The sequence below is a fragment of the Mycteria americana genome, chromosome 22, assembly GCF_035582795.1.
Source record: "Mycteria americana isolate JAX WOST 10 ecotype Jacksonville Zoo and Gardens chromosome 22, USCA_MyAme_1.0, whole genome shotgun sequence".
In the NCBI taxonomy this organism is placed as follows: domain Eukaryota; kingdom Metazoa; phylum Chordata; class Aves; order Ciconiiformes; family Ciconiidae; genus Mycteria; species Mycteria americana.
The window spans coordinates 1,701,684-1,721,651 of record NC_134386.1 but is presented as its reverse complement, the minus strand read 5'-3'; the positions used below and the strand labels follow the sequence as shown (position 1 = coordinate 1,721,651).

General features: G+C 48.5%; 1 protein-coding gene across 5 annotated transcripts in view; it reads left to right on the top strand.

The window, feature by feature from the left end:
• The window catches only part of LOC142419893 (F-box/LRR-repeat protein 20-like), a 43,662-nt gene extending 24,963 nt beyond the window's left edge, over window positions 1–18,699 (top strand). For 3 of the 5 annotated variants that reach the window (XM_075523297.1, XM_075523299.1, XM_075523301.1), the window contains exons 3-15: window positions 453–507; window positions 2,920–2,994; window positions 5,445–5,539; window positions 6,005–6,073; window positions 6,265–6,360; window positions 7,738–7,864; window positions 9,883–9,957; window positions 11,685–11,815; window positions 13,297–13,357; window positions 13,895–13,939; window positions 15,339–15,395; window positions 16,471–16,683; window positions 17,588–18,699. In XM_075523297.1, the coding sequence (XP_075379412.1) occupies window positions 453–507; window positions 2,920–2,994; window positions 5,445–5,539; window positions 6,005–6,073; window positions 6,265–6,360; window positions 7,738–7,864; window positions 9,883–9,957; window positions 11,685–11,815; window positions 13,297–13,357; window positions 13,895–13,939; window positions 15,339–15,395; window positions 16,471–16,683; window positions 17,588–17,695 (1,207 nt within the window). In that variant the 3' untranslated portion in view covers window positions 17,696–18,699. The other 2 variants (XM_075523300.1, XM_075523298.1) reach the window with 2 other exon arrangements.
• Window positions 18,700–19,968: the final 1,269 nt, after the last annotated feature.

Below are 19,968 nucleotides of genomic sequence, written 5' to 3'. Positions count from 1 at the left end.
ATTGATAACACGCTGATAACACAAACTGGGAGGGGGCACAGCCAAGATAGTTGATCCAAATTGGCTATTCCATACCATATGGAGTCATGCTCAGTATATAAACTGGGGGAGTTGGCTGGGGGGCAGCGATCGCAGCTTGGGGACGGGCTGGGCATCGGTCGGCAGGTGGTGAGCGGTTGTATCACTTGGTTTTTTTCCTGGGTTTTGTTCCTCTCTCACTCTTTTGTTGTTTTGCTTCTCATTATAATTTTTATTATTATTGTTATTATTATTATGTTCCAATTATTAAACTGTTCTTATCTCAACCCACGAGGTTTCTTACTTTTACTCTTTTGAGTCTCTCCCCCATCCCACCCGGGGGGAGGGTGAGCGAGTGGCTGCGTGGTACATAATTGCCAGGTAGGGCTAAACCACAAAAATAACCACTAAGGTATCTTTTATTTCTGTTACAGAATTTTCTCTTTCCTGGATGTGGTCACTCTGTGTCGTTGCGCTCAAGTTGCCAGGGTAAGAACCTTCCTCCTTGCTGGTGCATTTTAACCGTTGATGGGATTTGGGTGACAGTCCTCTCGCTCCAGCCTCCCCTAGCATGTCAAACCGGGAGGATTGGTACCAGGGAGCTTTGTGCAACTCAGCTATTGTTATTTAGTGTCCCGTATTAACGCCGCAATACCAGAAACTTCGGATGGCAGCGGTGAAGGGGGACTCAAAGCTTGAATACCATTTTGCCGGTGTCCCAGGCCCTGCGCAGGTTACGAAGGAGAGGTGGCTGACTTTTTGCCCACGAACCCTCTCGTCAGCCTGGGTTTGTACAGGAGGCCTGCGCTGATGAAAATACCAAACTGGGATGAGTCTAAAATGGCATCTTGTGGGTTTTGGAGGAGATAGAGCAATTTTGATTCATAAAGATGCTGCACAGTCAACGAGAGTTTGCTTTCCTACTTGGATGTAGTTGAAGTAAGCATGGAAGAAAAAAATGAGTGTTATGTTTAGGGTTGTTTTTTTCCTTAAGTCGCTCATAGTTTTGTGGGCTTCAGCTCATGAAATCCAGCTTGGATTATTCGCTTGGGGAAAGTTCCTCTGACTGCAGGTCCAGTTACCTAGAGCTACCAGACTCGTTCAGATACTTTATCCCGCCAGGATCTAACAGGACACGCAGAGGAAGCTTTACCACAGCGAGAGTGGGAAGTCGGTTACGTGGGGAGGTGTTTGTAGTGGTGCGTTCACCGTACTGGCAGAGCCGGTGCTGAGTGACACCTGTACAGGACTGATGAATTTGGGGTTCAAACTTGACCCATAACTTGTCTCATTATTCAGAGTACATAAGAATAAAAAAGACTCTGCTTCAACATTTTTAATTGCATGGCCAAACATCCTGTGTGATGTCTAGGCATTATGGTTATCATCCCATGTTCTCTGAGCAACAGAGGTCTTGTAGTGGGAGATCTTGCAGCTGAAGTTCACTGCTCCAGCAGAACAGTATTGACCAAAATGGGCTGTCAAGGATACTTGCCAGCGTCAAGGCGTACTCCCATTTTTGTCGCTTGCTCCTGTTTACACAGTCCACGGGGCATCAGAGAACATATTGGTCATTATGTGACCCAGCGTGTATTGTGAAGGAATAAAGTATCCGCACAGAGCTACAGAAAGGCTGCATTAATGTTGCCTACATTGCACATTAAAATATGCTGTGTTACAACTTGCATCCACCGATGCATTTCTTTTCCACTGGAGCTATTACTTTTCTTTAACTAGACCTTAAAACAAATACCAGCAATGAGATTTAAAAAGCAGAAAATCAACGACTGCTTACAGTTCTGCTGGCTGTTCGAAGTCTACACGTGGCTTGCACAAGAACTAGTATGTTGTGATGGCGTGTAGCTCAGTGCATGTAATAGATGCAGTATAAAAATATGCCTATATCCGTATACATGCAGTCTTTCATAATGATGGACTCATGGTTATTATGAGATCTAGTTGTTTACTTTGATTATGTAATTAAAACTTCAGGTATAGTACTGTGTTGACGACCTTTTTGATTCATTAAGGGCAGAATTACTAACTTTCAGTTCCTGGTTCTCATTTGTAGCATGAACCACATGAGATTTTGTTTGTTTGTTTTAAAAAAGCCAACACATACACGTAAGTCAGTGGTAGTGAACACTGTCCCTGGCAGTGGTGCATAGCTCTCGGGTAAGAGCCGGATGCTTTATCTGGACGCTTACAAAGCTTTGAATTTCTCCATCCGTGGGACGCAGCACCCCGTGCACCAAGCTGAGGAACGGCCTTGAACACCTCTTTCTGCCGGAGGCAAGAGAGGAGGTGTGCAAGATGACAGCCTCACCCACCGCTTACGGGATCTGGCCGCATAGTCCTCTGTCCCAGCGCCACCGAGTCCTCCACGCCCTCAGACCAGCTTCGCTTCTCTTGTCAGCGTAGATGGCTGGTGTAGGGTCTCCTCTGGGACTCGCCCGCGTCCCGGTATCCTTCATCTTCGTGTCGGTCCTGTAGCATCCTCTAAAGGCGCTGCTTTAGCTGGTGATGCTGCAGAGGGCATTAATTCCAGCCGGGACTGCGAAGATGCCCGTGCTCCAGCTCTGCCTCCTGCCCTGGGCTCAGCATCGACGCCTGCCGTGGCAGCAGAAGTGGCCGGGGCACCGCGGGCTTCCCTGTTTTGGGGACTTGCGAAGAGCGTGCCGCGTAGCTGAGGGGACTCTTGTCCGAGCAAGTCATTCTGGTAACGGCACGGTTTTCCTTGTTGGCGGGGATTACGTGTGGATTTTACATCTGAGACAGAATGTTGTTTCTAAAAGGAACAAACTGTAACTAGGTCCCCACTGGGGCGTTTTCTTGTTTGGTGGGTTTCTTTTTTTTTTTTTCATATTAACAACACATTTACTTTTTTTCCCCCCGATAAAGGCATGGAATGTTCTGGCCCTGGACGGCAGTAACTGGCAGCGCATTGACCTGTTTGATTTCCAGAGGGATATCGAGGTATAATTAAGTGACATACAAACCCCTTTTTCTTGTTAAAATGTAATTACAGCCTAGAATGGATTAATACTCCCAGCGTAACCCTTTTTACCTTCCCTGGAGATAGAAATCATTAATTTCAGTTCTTCTTAGCTTCGGGGAGTCTGTAAAGTCTTAGCAATCCATTCAGCTTTTGAAAATGGACAGAATTCTCTATCTATATCAAGACGTAAAGGTAGTAATAGAAGGAAAGTATTTTTGTGCATGTTCTGAAAACAAAAATAGGTAGAATAGGTACGTTCTTGTGGAGAACTACTGCTTCTGTATAGCAGGATTTAGGCTACTTTTCCTTTCACTCAAAGAAACGTTAACGTAGCACTGACGCAGACCATTAAGACTGAATGTCTTTTGAAACGTGGCCTGCAGCACGTCTGTCCTTTCCTGCCTAGCTTTACTATCAAAAACTGAAGCGTAAGTGAAGGTGGTTCAGGGGAACGAGGTCAGAATTGTTCCTAAAAGATGCAGCTTTGGAAATGCTTCGTTGTAGCTGTTCTGAATCTCTTGGATGTGGACTACTCGGCACTGCTAGGAGCGGATGCTGTTGTGCTGTTTGTAAAATTAAGATTGCGTTAATGGGGAAAAGGGACGAGAAAAAAACCAACCACCCTGAAGCTTCTTATCAGAATGTTATATCCTCTTTAAAACATGTTGGAGGAGGGAGGTAGGGAGTGTATGATTTTTAACTCATTATAGACAGAGGCATAAACCAGAGGATGCCTGGAGATTCACACCTGGTGGCAAGTGGTGGGAACTACACACGCGATTTGTGGAGGAAAGAGTTCAAATAATCTCTTTCTGCCAGCTGTTCATCTAAGGAGCTGAGAGGCTCGGATAAAGGAACAGGCCTGTGATACTGGGACTTGTGCGTGCTTGGGGGGGTCTCAGTGGCCTGAGACTTCCTGAAGGAAGTAAGCGATGCGATTTTTGTTCTTGATAATAAATACTTTCTCTCTGAAGATGCCTGGAAAGTTCTGGGCCCGTATAATTTACTGTCATAGAGGTAGGGCAAAGCGGCAGTGGTGCCTGGCTATGGAGGTAGCAGGAAAGGTGGACAGAGCTGCTCAGCCTTGCTGCTGTCGTTGGTCTGTGTAGGAGGGAGAGAGGCAGGAGTGCTGTGAATACAAACTAGGGTTTTCTCATTCTGGAGTGGTTTTTGCATGGTTTTAATGTCTCTTTGTTCTCTAACACCACTCTATACATCAAACACATGATCTTGCATAAGCACAGACTTCCCCTTTTAAAACAAAACGCGTGGATATGTTGTACCTGACCTAAAAGTACCCGCTAGACTTTCTGGTGTCCTGTTATTTGCTTTAAAGGAATGTAAATCCATCAGTTGATGTAAATTCTATATATAAATGTGTTTGAATCCTCTCATTCAAGGCTATGAATTCATAGGCTTGCTGGAGGAATTGCAAAAACACACGGACTGTGTCAGATTTTCCAGCCCTTCTACACGGATGGGCAGGTCGAGCTTCGGTCCCCTGCCAGCCTTCAGCCAGGGCAGCACGTCAGCAGTCCACTGCGGCTGTAGAGCTGCTCCCGAAGCCCTGAAAGCAAGTGGCCAGATGTCACCAGAGGCTCGTGCAGAGGTCTAGTTAAGCTGGTGTCCCTTTCCGATTGTGGTATTACGTTGTACCGAGCCTGATGCTTGGTATTGGTTTTTTTACTGGAAAAAGATTCTAGATGATCTTCATTCATCGTTCTAGAGGTCTTAAATGCCAACTAGTACTTGAAGAACCGAGTGATGTTCCTGGTCTGTGATGAACAACCCCGTAGACTAAAGTAGAGGAGAAGGTTGTTGAATTTCTGGACACGGATACAAATACTCCCTCCATGGTTTTTGCGCTTCATGCACAGTGAGAAATAGCTGGGTAAATGCTAGCTTGTAGTGGGGTCTTTGGAGGCTTCCACTGATTACAAATTTGATATTAAAAAAGCATTTTTCTAGATCTCTTGAACACAAATGTTGGAATCGCTTTTTCTGTGAGACTAAAACTCGTGGGCTGGTTCTGCCTCGTCTTTATGTTGAATAGAAATTGAAGTATATCCATTTCTAGTACGCTGAACTGTACATATTTGTAAATCTTACTGCCCGTGTTGTAGCAACGGCATTGCTTCTTTCACCTTTCTTGGGTAGTCTGTATCGGTGTCCGGGAGCTCTAAACTGGCGGAAGTTCCTCAGTCGTTAGCCTGAGCGGCTTTAGGTAATTGTTCCTTGTCTCTCCATCTTCAGAAGCTGAATAATTCTCCCTCTCCCTGCCTTAGAGTATTCTCATGGCCTTTTTGTTTCCTTAGCACTGTTTGACCTAGAAGAACAAACTGTTGTTAATCTGCAAAATTTTGAATCCAACTGTTTGAATGATCAGGTGACTTTTGGATTTTAATGGAATTCTTTGTGTCTCTGACAGGGCCGAGTAGTTGAGAATATTTCTAAAAGATGTGGGGGCTTCCTGCGGAAGTTAAGCCTGCGTGGCTGTCTAGGAGTGGGAGACAATGCATTAAGGTAGTGGTACGGCTTCTTTCTGCTCTTAAATGTGATGTAAAGGGTGATTCCGTTTCTGCAACCACAGAGGACTGGAATAATTTATGAACGCTTTGGAACGGAGATCTTTAGCCTGTGTGTCTAACTTAAAACCTCGGGAGCGGTAACATACAAGCCTTTTTAATTTATCGTTTTTTAACTTCACACAGTAGCCGTTTTTCTCAGTTCTCCTTAACATAACGCCAGCTGCTGCTACAGGCTAAGTAGTAATTGGCACCGAATGACAAGCTTTTGCCTTAGGCTGGGAAATCCCAAGGCAAGAAATGGGGCAACATAAATTATTTATTCTATATATTTATTTACTTCTTTTGTTGGAGACCATTTTGTAAAGTGGTCTCTGATGCGTTACGGTTAAAACAAATGCTGTAAAACATCTGGAAGTGTATTGCCTGAAAAATGCTGTGTTTCCCCTTCCCTTTAATAAAGGACGTTTGCACAGAACTGCAGAAATATTGAAGTATTGAACCTAAATGGCTGTACCAAGATCACAGATGCGTGAGTAAACTTCTTTTCTCTGTTTGCCCTGTCCTGCCCTTCTGTGCGTGCACCGTGTCAGATTCTCCATCCCTTTTTTTTAAGGGGAGGCCAGGCTTGTGCGCGCAGTAGGTAATATAATGCACGTCCTATGACGTGCGTGTGACTTTGCATAAATCCATTGCCTGAGTGTCTTGTGTGCTCTCTTTCAGTACGTGTACCAGCCTCAGTAAGTTCTGCTCTAAACTCAGGCACCTTGATTTGGCTTCCTGCACTTCCATAACCAACCTGTCTCTGAAAGCACTGAGGTAGGAGTCAGCAACACTGACCTTTGACGGTTGATTCCCAAGAGTGTGACCCACCATTGCCCCGTGTTGCCACCATTGCCCCATTGCACCATTGCCACCGTTGCCCCGTGCCCACAATTGTCTCGTGTGCCGCGGAGGAGACTGACATAGGCTGAGCTGTGACTGTGATCGGAATTCAGGCGTTCCCAGCAGAGCTCAACGTTCACACGTTGTGCCGCCTGGTTTGCCTAGACAGAGGAGGAGCGCTCCTCCTGTTGTAAAAGCTGCCCTCGACCTCGTTTGTATCCGTCCCGATGGTTATTAGCAGTAGAAGAAGAATTCCATTCTATTCAAGTCTTGGAGGAGGGATCTGGGGGGAGACAGAAGTCTTAGCCTGCCTTTTTGCAATGCTCGTTTACTAAGTCAACTTCTTCCTTGTAAGCGTACCATTGCGTACTTAGCAATGGTTCACATAGGTGGAAGGGGAACGCCAGCATGTGACTATTTGTCTTTTTAAACTGCTTAGGAGACATATAACTGCTTAGATCTGCTAAATGGAATTGCCAAGTAATCTAGAAAAGGAAGGGACAGACAGACATTGGTGGGAAGATATTGGGACAGAGAAAAGGAGGCAAAAACCCACTAAAGGTAACAATAGAGGCCAAGCTATTAACAAAAATAAATACATTCAAGCGATATACCAGTGGCATAAAAGAAAATACAGGAAAGCGGTATGATGGGGGAAAAAATACCGGAGCGTGAACAGCCTAGACACCAGAAGAAAGCACAGATTTGAAAGAACAAATGGACGATTAAATTCTTTTTGCAGCGACATTAAAATACTTTTGAGCCTGGTTTTTCCTTCCCTTGAGGGTCTTCATCCTTGTCTCTAATTTCACAGGGTCAAATTTGTGCTGCAGCTATCTTAAATACATGATAGCATGTGTATCTCTTCCGAATGACAAATGACACTTGCGTGTTGCTCCCACTGGCAGCTATTTGCAGGTGCAAAGTTACACCTGGGAAGTTAGAAGCAGCGGGGCAGACATGGACCCTCTTTTTGGTTTTCGTTGAGGCTGGTTTGGTTGTATTCCGGTCCAGAAAGCCCATAGTGTCTGTTCTTGTCTAGGGGCTGGGAGGTGTCCAAAATGGGATAAATCGGTGCTCTTTTTCCCTACTAATGCCCTGCTTTAGAGCTCCCGATACTGCCTCTGGAGAGCTCTTCGCATCTGGAGACGAGGTTGGACAGAAGCGTTCCCCGTGGGGGTGTGGGGTGCGGGTGTGCATCTGTGCTCACGTGGGTTCCAGAAATGGGGCTTTCCTGGATTCTGGCTTGAAGCAGGATTTCTTTCCAAACCAAAACCAAGTTTCCACATGCTTTTCCTTTCACCTCCCAAGCGAGGGATGCCCACTGCTGGAGCAGCTGAATATCTCCTGGTGCGACCAAGTGACTAAGGATGGCATCCAGGCTCTGGTGAGAGGCTGTGGTGGACTCAAAGCCCTGTTTCTGAAAGGCTGCACGCAGGTACGGCTCTAGGGAGAGTGTTCAAATGGAATAATAACAGCTGGCTTATTTCTGCTGTGACTGAAAGTATGGGGATGAAGGATGGTGGATTTTTCTGTTTCCAGAAATGTTACGTTACTGGAATTACTCACAGTCTGTCTGTTGGAGATTAACTGCTTTTCTTGAAATTCTTTAATAGCTTGGAGCTCAGCATGAATAGTGGGACGGTGAACAAATTGCGTATCTAGCTGTAGAATCATTCTTTTTTCCCGTCAGGAGCACGTTGAGCAAACTTTTTAAAAGAGGAGATAACTTTGTTCTTCATGGCTAGACCCATCTGTTTCTGAAGGCTCAGGAAACGTAGAAAGCGTGGCAGTACTTTCCTCTGCGCTGGTGGTAGCGTTTCCTCTGCGTGTCCTTTGGATCTTCTGGTTAGTCACAGAGAATCACCGTGGATGTGACTCCTTGACGAGACATCTCTGCAGGCAGGCAGCAGCGTGGTACTCTTCCCTCGAGGACATCGTGCAGCTCTTGAGCTATAACAGTATAGTGTGAAGAGGCTGCAGAGACTGTGGTGCCTGTACTTTGGAATATATAAATGGTGCACTAAGTCTTACAGCTGAAAGGGGGTTTTGCCCCCTTGTGATAGTTTTTGTTATTTAGACTGCCTTCTTTTACATCTTCTTTACTGTCTGACCTGGTGAATCATTGAAAAGTGTAATATGTTAAATACTTCCCTGTATTACAACTTTACTAAGGAGATACATCGATTAGGAACTGGGGCGTGGGGAACATCAGCCTTGAGCATTACTCTCTTAATGAGCAAGAGCTCCTTGCAAAGCTATTTCACAAGGACTGTGGGGACTAATTCTTGGTTTTTTACTTAAGTGGGCCGGGGTCTTTTTAATGAAGCCGGATAAGCTAGAAAGGAGCAACTGAGTATCTCAGAATCTTGTCCTTGACAAAGGAGAGTAAAAGTGACCCCGCAGGAGTTGAAGCCTGTGACCCAGAGACTGCCGAGAGTTTGAGAGCCTCAAGGCAGACCTGGAAAATGATCTCTCATCTGTTAGGTCCTTGTACCCCAACATGGACAGCGCTTATTTGTTTTGGATTTGGTTTGTTTTTTTTTTTTTTTCCTTGGGGGTAGGGATTCCTTGAGTATGAGTCAATAAATGCCACTTTTGTCTGCTGTGTATAGACAAGCAGCTATATGTTTTCATTTTGCAAAAAGCATATTTCTCCTGTGCGTGGACACAGAAAGTCCTGACAGGCTGTTCCGATAAGCAAAGCAATAACTCACTGGTTACGTGCACGAAGCAGCGATAGCCTTGCGTGCAGAAGGAAGCCCAGCTGTAAGGGCTATAGTCAGTAGTTTTTCTAAATTTATACTACTGTCGGATTTTTAATACGTGAGATGGGTCTACGTGGCTATAAAAACGACTTGATTAAAGATATAACCATCTCAGCCTATTTTGAGAATTCAGGTCATAGAAACAGCTTGGGTTTCTAGTAATTTATGGAGTCGTGAGTAATATTGATGGCCATACATCCTTGTTATCAATTACTTGCCATCTGTTCTTATAGATTTAAGAATAGCAGGCTTTTTTATCATCAGAAAGCAACCTGGATGTGTTCGTGCTCCTCACGTCGAAATAAGACTTTTTTTTTTTTTTTGAGTTCCAGTACTGCAATATAGAAGTGGTGTTACTTACAGGCCCTCACTAGTGAAGCGTTTCCTTAATTCCCATAAATAGCTTCTGATTTCAGTACTCGCTTTGTTAATTGTGCATGTTTGATCAGATCAGCTTTTCTTTAAAGCAGTAACTCAGTGTGGTGGGTCTTTGAACTCTGTTCCTGAGATGGCTAAAAAAAAAAAAAAAGGCATTGCACTTATTGCCGTGTATTTTGAGATTGCAGAGCGTTGCCCTCCTCCCCCCTAGGTATCCAAACCACAGATGCCTTCTTGTCCTCAAAGCTTTCTTTTGAAGGTTGCTTCAAGTATTAAGAGGTTGCTTCAGTCTCTCCATTTTTCTTTCCAGCTTGAGGATGAAGCTCTGAAGTACATTGGTGCGCATTGTCCCGAACTGGTGACGTTAAACCTTCAAACATGCTCAGTAAGTAAAGCTTCCCGTGATCTCCCCCCTCAGCCTTCGCTGTGCATTTAGAGGCCATCTCTAAGCAGAACCAGGCAGAATGTTCTCCATCCCAGCAACGGCATCATCTGTGCAGACAGGGCAATTGTAGATTTACGAGACTTTTAAAAATAGTTGATGAAAACCAGCTTTCTGGTAGCATTCAGTCATGTTGACTAAGCCCCCCAAACAGTGGCATAGCATTCGCTTGGTCAGAATTGTTTGTCTCTTTGCCCTGCCCACGGGGCTTCTGGACTCGTTTGCAGGACTAGCCGGAAAAATTCTTTCCGTGGGGCGGGAGTGTTTGTGTGGTGATCTAGATCTAGCCGGGCGGTTCCTCCGGGCTCTTTATAAGATTGAAGCAAGAAGTGCAGTCTCCCTGCACAGAAGGGCTCTAACCCAGTTATTCTGCAGCGCCAAAAATGGATCTTTATGCCAAAACAGAAGTTGGAATGGGCTCTTTGTGCGTACCATCGTGCAGTTAGTCTGACGCAGCAAGTAACTGGACAGGCTCTTCCTTTCGCACAGCAGTGGGCGAGGCCTTTGGGGGCTGCAGGGCTGTCCCGTCCCAGTCCTGTTTAAGGAGTAGCTTTACCAGTTACTAGACTGGCTAGAGACTGGTGCCCATCCGTCTGAGACTGGGTGCTTGCAAAGGAGGAGCTGGGCTCTCGGCAAGTTCCAGGCCTGTGTCTGGCGTCTAGGGCAGAGGCAGGAAGGGGAGAGGCGAAGAGACGGAAGGGAGAAGAACACTAACAAGGTTCTTGATCGCCTTAACTGAAGAGACCAAGTTCTTCTCAGTTTCCATGTCATCTCCCTGCAGCACTTGGGCTTAGCAGCCCACAGGCTTGCTCTTTGCTGTTTTAAAAGAGGCCGTGCCAGTCCCTAGGTTGGTGCTTTTCTGTGGGAATTGAGTCTGGCTGCCTCTGCAAATCCAGAACCGAAGGAGCGCGTGAGGTTTAACCTGGTCCTCCAGCACGCGCAGCCTCTGCCACCTATTGTCCCTCTTCCCCTCATCCCACTGCGTGCGCTGCTCTTGATCCCGTGCGGCTCCTTGGCACGGCCGCGCTGAGCCCCTTGTGCTCGTGCGGGGAAACATCTGGAGCAGATCCGTGCGCTGGTGCCGTCCCCGACTTGTGAGCAGAGCGCGTGGGGCTGGACGGGCCCTGTGTGTCCGGGGACGCAGCGGGTCGATGGAGCTGCGGTGCCACGGGGTAAATTTAACGTGATTTGGGCTGTAAGCCTGTCTCTCACGGTTCGGGTTTTGGTCCCGGACCACCGCAGTGTATTTGTAAAAGGCTGTTTGTGAAAACAACCTGCTGCCTATTTCCTGGGTAACTCTGACTGTTGGGTGCTTTCTAGTCTTGAGTTTCAGCCAAGAAGGTCTTTACAAGCAAGGGTTGCCCAGGAGGGCAGGAGAGCGAGTCTAGGCCTGCTGCTACCGTGCCTTCCCCCACGGCTCACGTGGCCCAAGCTCAGAAACATTTCCGTGCATGTGGAATCACTTTCCCACTGTTTACCAGTCACTTCAGTGTGGCTTATCCTGTCTCAGCTGCTCCCGTGAAATACTTGAATGCATTTGTGGGTTGAACGAAGCATAACTTGGCCTCGGTTAAGTGCCCGATTGGAAGTCTGAGCAGGAAAATATGCAGTGCCTTGCACTTCCACCTTCGTTGTTATGGCTTGTGATGTTGTTGTTGTTTTTCTTGTAGCAAATAACAGATGATGGTCTCATTACAATATGCAGAGGATGCCACAAGTTGCAATCCTTGTGTGCTTCAGGCTGCTCTAACATTACAGATGCCATCTTGAATGCCCTGGGGCAGAACTGCCCAAGGCTTAGGTAAGTTGTCACTGCAGAGTTACCCGAGCTCCAGCGACCCATTGCATGCCGAGCAAAGGATCTTGGTGACGCGGTCATGTAATATGTGAGCCGTTTTAGACTCTGAAGGTCTCTCTGGAAGCGCACTTTTTATCGCTGAGCTTTTTCCAGGCGTTTGCTGTGGGATGATGGTAGTCTTACCCAAACTTGGTTTCTAAACTTCTGCCAGTAATAAAACAGTGGTAAAAGAGCTCCATGCCGTGGTGGTGTGCGCTGCCAATCGACTCGCTTCGTAGCAGTCTCCTTTTACACCATTGTGTATCTACTTTTATTCTTCTATGAAAACAGTTGAGGTTAGGTTACTTTTGCACTGAGAACTGAAAACACATGTAAACAACGTGGTTTCCTCTTGGCATGTGACATGAACAGGGTTTTCATGCTGCTTTTGTAGCAGATGGAATTGGTGCTGACTTTTGCTCTGCTTGACAGAGTGGGCTTCCAGTGACATCTCTGCAGGTGTTTGCTTTTTTAAATTTATTTTTTAAGACTTTTTTTTTTTATTAGGACAAGTTTCTTCAGGAAGACTTTGCTATAATTTCAGAAAATGGCCAGGTGCAGACAGAAGAGACAGTTTTATTATCTGACATCTGTAGCAGCTGAGTGGCCTGTTCTCAATGGCATAAAATACATGTCTTCTGGGGGGAAAAACCCCCACAAGTGTTTTCTGTGACAAAGAGTTATGAATTCAATTCATTTAAAGAATTCTGGGTACAAAGTGCAGCGTACAAGTGTGTGGAAACCAGTTTTGAGAGAGGAAGGTGGAACATGATTTTGGTTCCAGCTGGTTTCTGTGTTGATGTTCAGCTTCAGCTGCAGCGTTCCTAAGCTGTACTAAGCTCCATCCAGTAAAATGCATAACGCGCTCTAGGCAAGTTGGCTTCTTTTCTATAAAGGTAGATAAGTATCTTAACACTGTGAAGCAAACCTCTAGAGCTGCGGTAACTGTCTGCCAGGACGTGTCTCTGTTGCCACAGAGGCAAGCAGTTGGCCTCTTAGAGGACTTCAGACCCTTCTATCGTGGCATTAAACATTTATTCTTTCATGCCCATCTGCCAGGTTGTCGAGTATTGCACCCTTTTTCACGATGAGATCTGTATTTTGGGTGGAAGCCAGAGGAGATCGCTTGGGGAGGTTGTGGAGTGTCCAGCAGTGAAGGTTTTTAAGAGCACCTTAGCCCAACATTTGTGTCGGAGTAAACCTCCCTGCCTCGTAGCGGGGTACGGACTGGATGACCCTCGGAGTTCCCTTTTAGCCTGACGTCTTTTTTTCTTTCCCTGTGACCTACGCTCAGGTATAGAGGGTGGATGCTCTGTGCAAATTATCCTCCCAGAGAGCACAGCCTAAAGCGGGTCACGCTTTTCTGGGTTGCTGGCAGCTTTTAATGAAACACTCTGAAAAGCAAAATGACTCCACCATGGTTACTGTAAATTCTTTCTGTGCAGAATATTAGAAGTTGCAAGGTGTTCTCAACTAACAGATGTGGGCTTTACCACTCTAGCTAGGGTAAGTGCTCATTTCCACTTTTTCATCAAGTATCTCCGCTTTCTCTTCGCGATAGATGTGAACAAACGGTAGCTTTCCCTTGAATGTAGATTTTGGTAATGCTTTTGATCTCGACGTTTGAGTGGAAGCTAAGTTACAGAAGTTAGGTTGTATGTAATCTCTGGCATTGTCCTGACCCACACAGGTAGGAGGATGTGCACCCAAACTACACGAAATGTTGACTGCTTGAGAGTTATAAACGCTACTGTTTGTTTTTCATAGATCAATCTGTGTTCTATACAACTGACCCTAAATTTAACCTCCTTTGCTTTCTGTGTATAAAAAACCTCGCTGCCTTTAAGTGAGTGAAATGGCTAGATTTCCTTTACTATGTTTGGCGGTGTTCATAAAGAAGCAGCAAACTTTCCTCTCAGTCATGATGTTTCATGGAGGAAAACCCTTCATTTTTAAAAAGGACTGTTTGGTTGTAGCTGTGTGTTTATTTGCTGTCTGAACTTTGCACTTAGTTTGTGTGTTCCATCTTCTGTTTGTTCCTAGAACTGCCATGAGCTTGAAAAAATGGACCTGGAAGAGTGTGTCCAGGTAGGAGGTGCCACCTCTGGCTGTTACCTTTTTTTTTAGCACAGTCACAGCAGTGTGGAAAGCTGGTGAAAAAGTGGATTGTCTCGAAATCAGGACTTGATTGAGAATCCTGAGCAAGAAGATCGGATATATTTGGATAAGAAAATACTGCTTTTGTAGTTTGATCCTTTGTTCGTCTTTCATAGTAACGAATGCTACTGTAAATGAGAAAAGAAATCTTTAATAGTAATAGATGTGTCCTGAAGGTCGAGTAAGGGATGTGCGAGTTGTGACCCCTGACACAAGATAAAGTCCCAGAGTAAGATCTCTGCGCGCAAGGCAAGGGAAGGTTTGTGCTACCTGGATTGCTAGAAATACTGGCAGGTACCTCTGTTTTGAAAAACAGAGCCCGATCGTTTGAACAGCAATGCCTTTACAGAGGACGTGGCAAGCACCTGAAAGAAAACTGGGGTGCCCGTGCTACCATTAGCCTTCCTCAAAGGCAGTGGGGTGGGATGGGATGAGTCTGTGGAGTCTCTTATAGCCCTGTGCTGCAGCTCTCCTCGTTAGTTGTAAGGAGGTGTCTCATAGGTGACTAAACACTGTTCTGTAGGGTGTGCGCCAGAGCTGATAACCATTTCAAGGTAGCATTTACAGGGGAAAGTAGTTGAGTTTACTCAAGATGCCAGGAAAAACTCTCTAAGGCTAAGGATAGATTTGAAATCGGTTCGGATACAGACAGTGCAGACAATCGGATTCTGCTTCCTGCCATGAGAACAGCGTGACCCCAGTATTCCCTACTTCCTGATGTTTACAGGGCAGAAATTCAGGAGATCACAAGAGGAAATTACAGTAGTCCAGACAGGAAGGGATTTAAAGTTAACCCAAAAAAGGAGAAAGAAAAATTGGGCTGTGTCCTTGGACTGACTGTGTTGCACACAGAGAGCCCCGCAAGTTCCCTTCGGAATGCTTTTCGATTAGGAAGCCGTTGTGTTGAGTCTCTCTCTTCCTGAAGAACAGAGAGGAACAATTCGGCAATCCACCGAGCTGTTGGAAGGGGATTTGAACGCCTCTTGTGCTTTCAGAGGCGAGCATTGAGGAGACGTTGGGGTGTTGGAGAGGTCTGCTCGCTTGCTTCTCTTAATTGTGAGCTTATTTCATGAGAGCTACTTAAGGAAGTTCCAAAAAACAACAATACCTTAGCAGTCCTTCAAGGGCATGAGTTGGTTTCGATAAGGGAGTGGCAGAATCTGTACGTCTGAAATTTGCTCACACGGGAGATGAGCTCCTGAGGGGCTCAGGAGAGTGGCTGTGGGAAAGCTGTCATGGATTAGGCAAAAGTTGGCAGTTTTTTCTTTCATGGGGGGGAAAGTCCTTGTGCAAAGCACCCAGCATGAAGGGGCTTTTTCTTTCTTTCCAGATAACAGACAGTACACTAATCCAGCTTTCCATACACTGTCCACGGCTTCAGGTTCTGGTGAGTATTCTAAGTGAGACTTTCAGCATTTTCTTTCTATAAACAAAGGGATTTTAAGCACTGCCCGTGGGGGGTTGTCTCTTTGACTTCGTAGACACGTTGCAGAGGCTTGGAAGAATTCGGCTAGAAACTTGACCCTGAAGAACCTATTGTCCCTCCCCTACTGCTAGCATTAATCGTACGCCAGGCACCCACAGCTGCCTGAAAATGAATTTTAGGACACTGGATTCTGCTGGTACCAGCCTCTGGCTGTCCTCAGCGAGCCTCGCAGAGTCTGTCTGCAAACCGGGCTGTCAGTCCGTCTGTAGGAGAGGAGACCGCAGCTCTTCTCGCCTGTAGTACGGAGCTGGGCAACTGAGACCTGGAAAGCCTGCTGGCTCGGGAAAGCCATGTTCGCCTTGGTCTAAATTTCTGGGATTAGTCTCGGTCTGCTCTGCGTCCCTGTGCGGACCGCTCCCTTGTCATGGTGAGAGGCCCTGTCCCGGGAGGTGGGGGATGCAGTCAGCGGGTTCTCCTGCGCAGCCATCCCTTCTGCACGCTGTGCCCCCCGGCAGGGCAACGGGCTGATGCTGTCTCCTAGCTCAAGCCCCGCTTCCTGCTCAAGAACTTCTAAGCTGCAGCCCCCCCAAGAAATGCACCAAGTAGGTGACGTTGCATTTCTGCTGGTTCTTGGACCCGCTGACAGGGTCCTTCCCGTGATGCGTAAGGCCACGGATTTTACACAGGTGCTTTCTTCGATAGCAGAGGTATTTATTCCATCTGTGCCGTCCTGTCTCCTGGCCCTGGGGGTCTCCTCTTTCAGCAGCTGCCTTTCCCGTTGCGCTTCAGCTACGAGTTTTCCCCTTGCAGCAGGCACGTTGGTCGTTGGAGGCCCACGGAGCCCAGTGCCTGGAAACTCCGCAGCGGCTCCAGCGCAAGGAGAGACTACAGAGCCGTCCAAAACACCGGTGTGGCAAACCAGTCCCAACTTGGGAAACGTGGGCCATCTTCTCGCTTGTCCCACAGCGTCCCCTGGCAGGGTGCTGGCCTCTGCTGCCGATGGCGGAGGCTACTAACTTGCTGTGTTTGGATGCAGAGTTTGTCCCACTGTGAGCTGATCACGGACGATGGGATTCGTCACTTGGGAAACGGCGCCTGCGCACACGACCGCTTGGAGGTGATCGAGCTGGACAACTGCCCTTTGATCACGGACGCCTCCCTGGAGCACCTGAAAAGCTGCCACAGCTTGGAGAGGATAGAACTGTACGACTGTCAGCAAATCACGCGGGCAGGGATCAAGAGACTCAGGGTAAAAAAAAAAAAAAACAAACACCAAACACTGCTAAGGCTATGACTTGAACGCTTGATCTGGTGGGAGGAGGGAGGGCAGAGGTTTCGGATTCCTCATGATCGTTCTTAAAAGTATTGAGACCCATCATCTATGAAATGAATAGCTGTCGGGCTCTCAGGCTCAGAAGACTGGATGGGGTTGTGCGCTAGCTGGTGGGGAAGGGAGGCGATTGCTGCGTTCGGTGCGTAGTAGCAGGAAGGAAGAGAGGAGACCCGGCGTGCAAGCGCTCGTTTTACAAGCGCTCGTACGTGACAGTGCTCTTGTAAACGTGGGACCGAGAGTTCGTGCCACAGCAAACGCGTAGGATGGCACCTCCTCTCGACTACTTTGTATGCTCAGCAGAGATTGTAGTGCCCTCTGCACTGATGCTTCCCGTGTAAAGAGCCCCAGCTAATCCTGTGATAAAGCCAGTCTGTTGTGGGGGAGGCTGCGCGTCCTTGTGAGTTGGACGGAGCCGGGGCTGCTCTGTCACGGGCTGCTGGTCACCTAAGGCACTCGGTGTCCCCGTGATTTCCCTCCCGAGTCTGTTTCTCCCTCTGGAAAAGAAGAGCAATTCTTTTATTTGCAAAGAGAACATGGATCCCTACAGTTAGATGTTGTTCTGTTCCCCGCGGCTACCACAGGATTAATGGCGAGGAGAGCGCATCCTTTTTCCTTATTGCCTGCAACTCTGCTTTCTGGTGACAGGAGGAATCCCCGGTCTGTGGGGAAATCGCGCTGGCCAGCTGAGAGTTCGACTCTAGCTTTTATGGGTGTGTGAGTCTGTAGTCTGAGGCAGATAAGCCAGGCCCGTTTCGGCTTCTCTTTGCCTCTTGCGCTGCCGCTACGCTTGTCGCTTTACACGTTGTGTTTGTCTTTTCAGACCCATTTACCCAATATTAAAGTCCATGCCTACTTCGCGCCTGTGACTCCACCTCCTTCGGTCGGGGGCAGCAGACAACGCTTCTGCAGATGTTGCATCATCCTATGACACTGGAAGCGGTCATCCTTGCAAACTGAGTATTTAATTACACTTGTAGAATTACGGTGGACACCAGTATCTTCAAGGAAAGCGATACCAGTGTCATTTGCAAGGGCCAGCGAGCAGGGCCGTGGTGCCAGGCCCCTGTAGCCACCCATACGCATACATATACACACCCCACCTCTTCCAGCAAGCTGATGAACTCTGCAGGACGGGAGCTGGAGCCGTGTTGGCGTTTTCCGTAGGTGGATCGGTATAATTCTGAACCATTCCTACTGGGCATGCTCAGATGAAAGCATTGCGGTAAGGAGGGGAGGGTTTTGCGAACCAGAATGACTGTTGCTGCTGTTGAGGTTGGAATAGCAACTGAAATCCTTTGGCATGGGGAGAGGGGGAGAGGAGAGGAACATGCTTTAACCTGCATCTCTTGGCCAGAAGCAAAAAAAAAAAAAAAAAACCAAACCCAAACCTGGAAATCCCAGCAAGTTTTGTCCATTTTCCAGTGAGGGAATGAAACAGCAGCTGTTGTGAGACATGATTTACTTGTGCTTCTCTACTTCCCGTTCCCTGCTGACCACCCTGAGCATGCTCACGTTGAAGGTTCATCTGTTTCTTCTGTTCTGTAGCATCCAGCTCAGAGGCTTCCGAGGTTGTTGTGATATAGCTTGGAATCTGTACTGTCAGGCTCAGTTTTTTACCCTCCCTACATCCTGCTTTTTTTCTTTTTACAGATTTCTAATTCAGTAATTTTTTGAGATTTACCAAGCAAAAGTTATGAATCAATAAATTAAAAAAAAGTACTTTTTACCATTAGAAGCTTGAGCCTGTAATGACCTGTTTGGAGGATTTTTTTTAAATGGCAAGTGAGCTGCGCTACAGGCCAGGCTCTTGTAGGCTTCTTGGCCTGTTGTTATCAGCGACTGGGTGTCCGAATTTGTTTTGCGTTTCAGGTTTTATCAGATCAGTATGACAAGGTTCTTCGCTACAGTGTCCCGTGGTGGGGGTGTGCACCGAAAAAGAGGTCTAAAGAGGTTTCAAACATCTTGTCCTGTTCTGATGAAGGATTGCGTGGTTGGGGGCGTTGTTTTGGGGTGGTTTTTTCTGCTTTGCTTTGCTTCTGTTCTCTCCCCGTGCTGAGGCCTGGCAGAGGCACCCAGCGCTGCTCCCGGGTGGCGAGGTCCCTGTGCTGCAGCTTGGGGCGTTGCATGGGGCCAAAACAAAAGGCGTGTGGGGGAGAAGCCCCTTTCCTCTTTCAGTCAAAGCCTCAGCCCGTGCTGGGGCAGCCGGGGCCCTGCCTTCCCGGCCCCTCGCTCCCCCCTGGGCTGGCACCCCCGGGACCCTTCCTGGCTGCCTGGCCCAGTGCTCGGCAGCCCCGGTGGCGGCTGTCACCGGGGCTCCCGTACAGAGGGGACGTCTCGGCGCAGGATCCCATCACCGGTGACCCCTGCTCTGGCCCCCGGCCCCCTGGCACTGCCCCGCGGCTCTGGCTGTGGCGGGGAGACGGGCGGCTGGGCAGAGCTGAGCTTCGCTGCCCTTGCCGCAGCCGGCGGTCCGTGCTCTCCGTGCCGCAGCTGGCGCTTACCGGCTGCCCGGCTCGCCTTGCGTGCGGGTTCGGAGGCTTTTGAAGAGACGAGGAAATACTTGCCTTGCCCTGCCCTGCCCGGGGAGGGCACGCAGGCTGCCGGGGGGGCTGTGGAAGTGCCCCCCTCTGCCAGCCGTCCCGCACCCCCAGCACCCGGCCTTCCCCGGGGCTCTTCACGCTGCAGCCGCAGAGCTTCCTCCACCCCAGAGGTGCCCCTGAGCTCACCCTGGTTCTCCCCGCTGGCCACGGGCCCCGGCTCTTGTCTCGGCGTCTGCTGAAACGGGACTATCCCCCTCCTCTGTGCAAAGCCCGAGCCTGGGGAGCCCTGCTTCTCCCAAACCCGTCCTTTGCCCCGCCGGTCGCTTCCTCCCGAAGGCCTCCCCCGTCTCGCTTCAGCCGCCGGCTCTGCCCTCCGTGCCAGCAGCGGCCGCACCGGACGGGGCTCGGGGGAAGGACTCGGCGTTGGAGATAACCCCTTCCCCGAGCCAAAAGGCAGAAACGGGGCTCCGCTGGGTGTGGCCAGCGGGGGCTGCCCCGGGCCCTGGGCCCCGGGCCCCGGCCCGGCGGGGTGGGACAGGACCCGCTCTGCCCGGGCTTCCTCCGCGCCGGCCCCGCAGCCGCCGGGGCTGCCCGGGGAAGAGGGGCCGGCCCCGCTGCCCGCCCCGGCCCAGGGGCTCCCCGAGGCCGCGGGGCCGCTCCC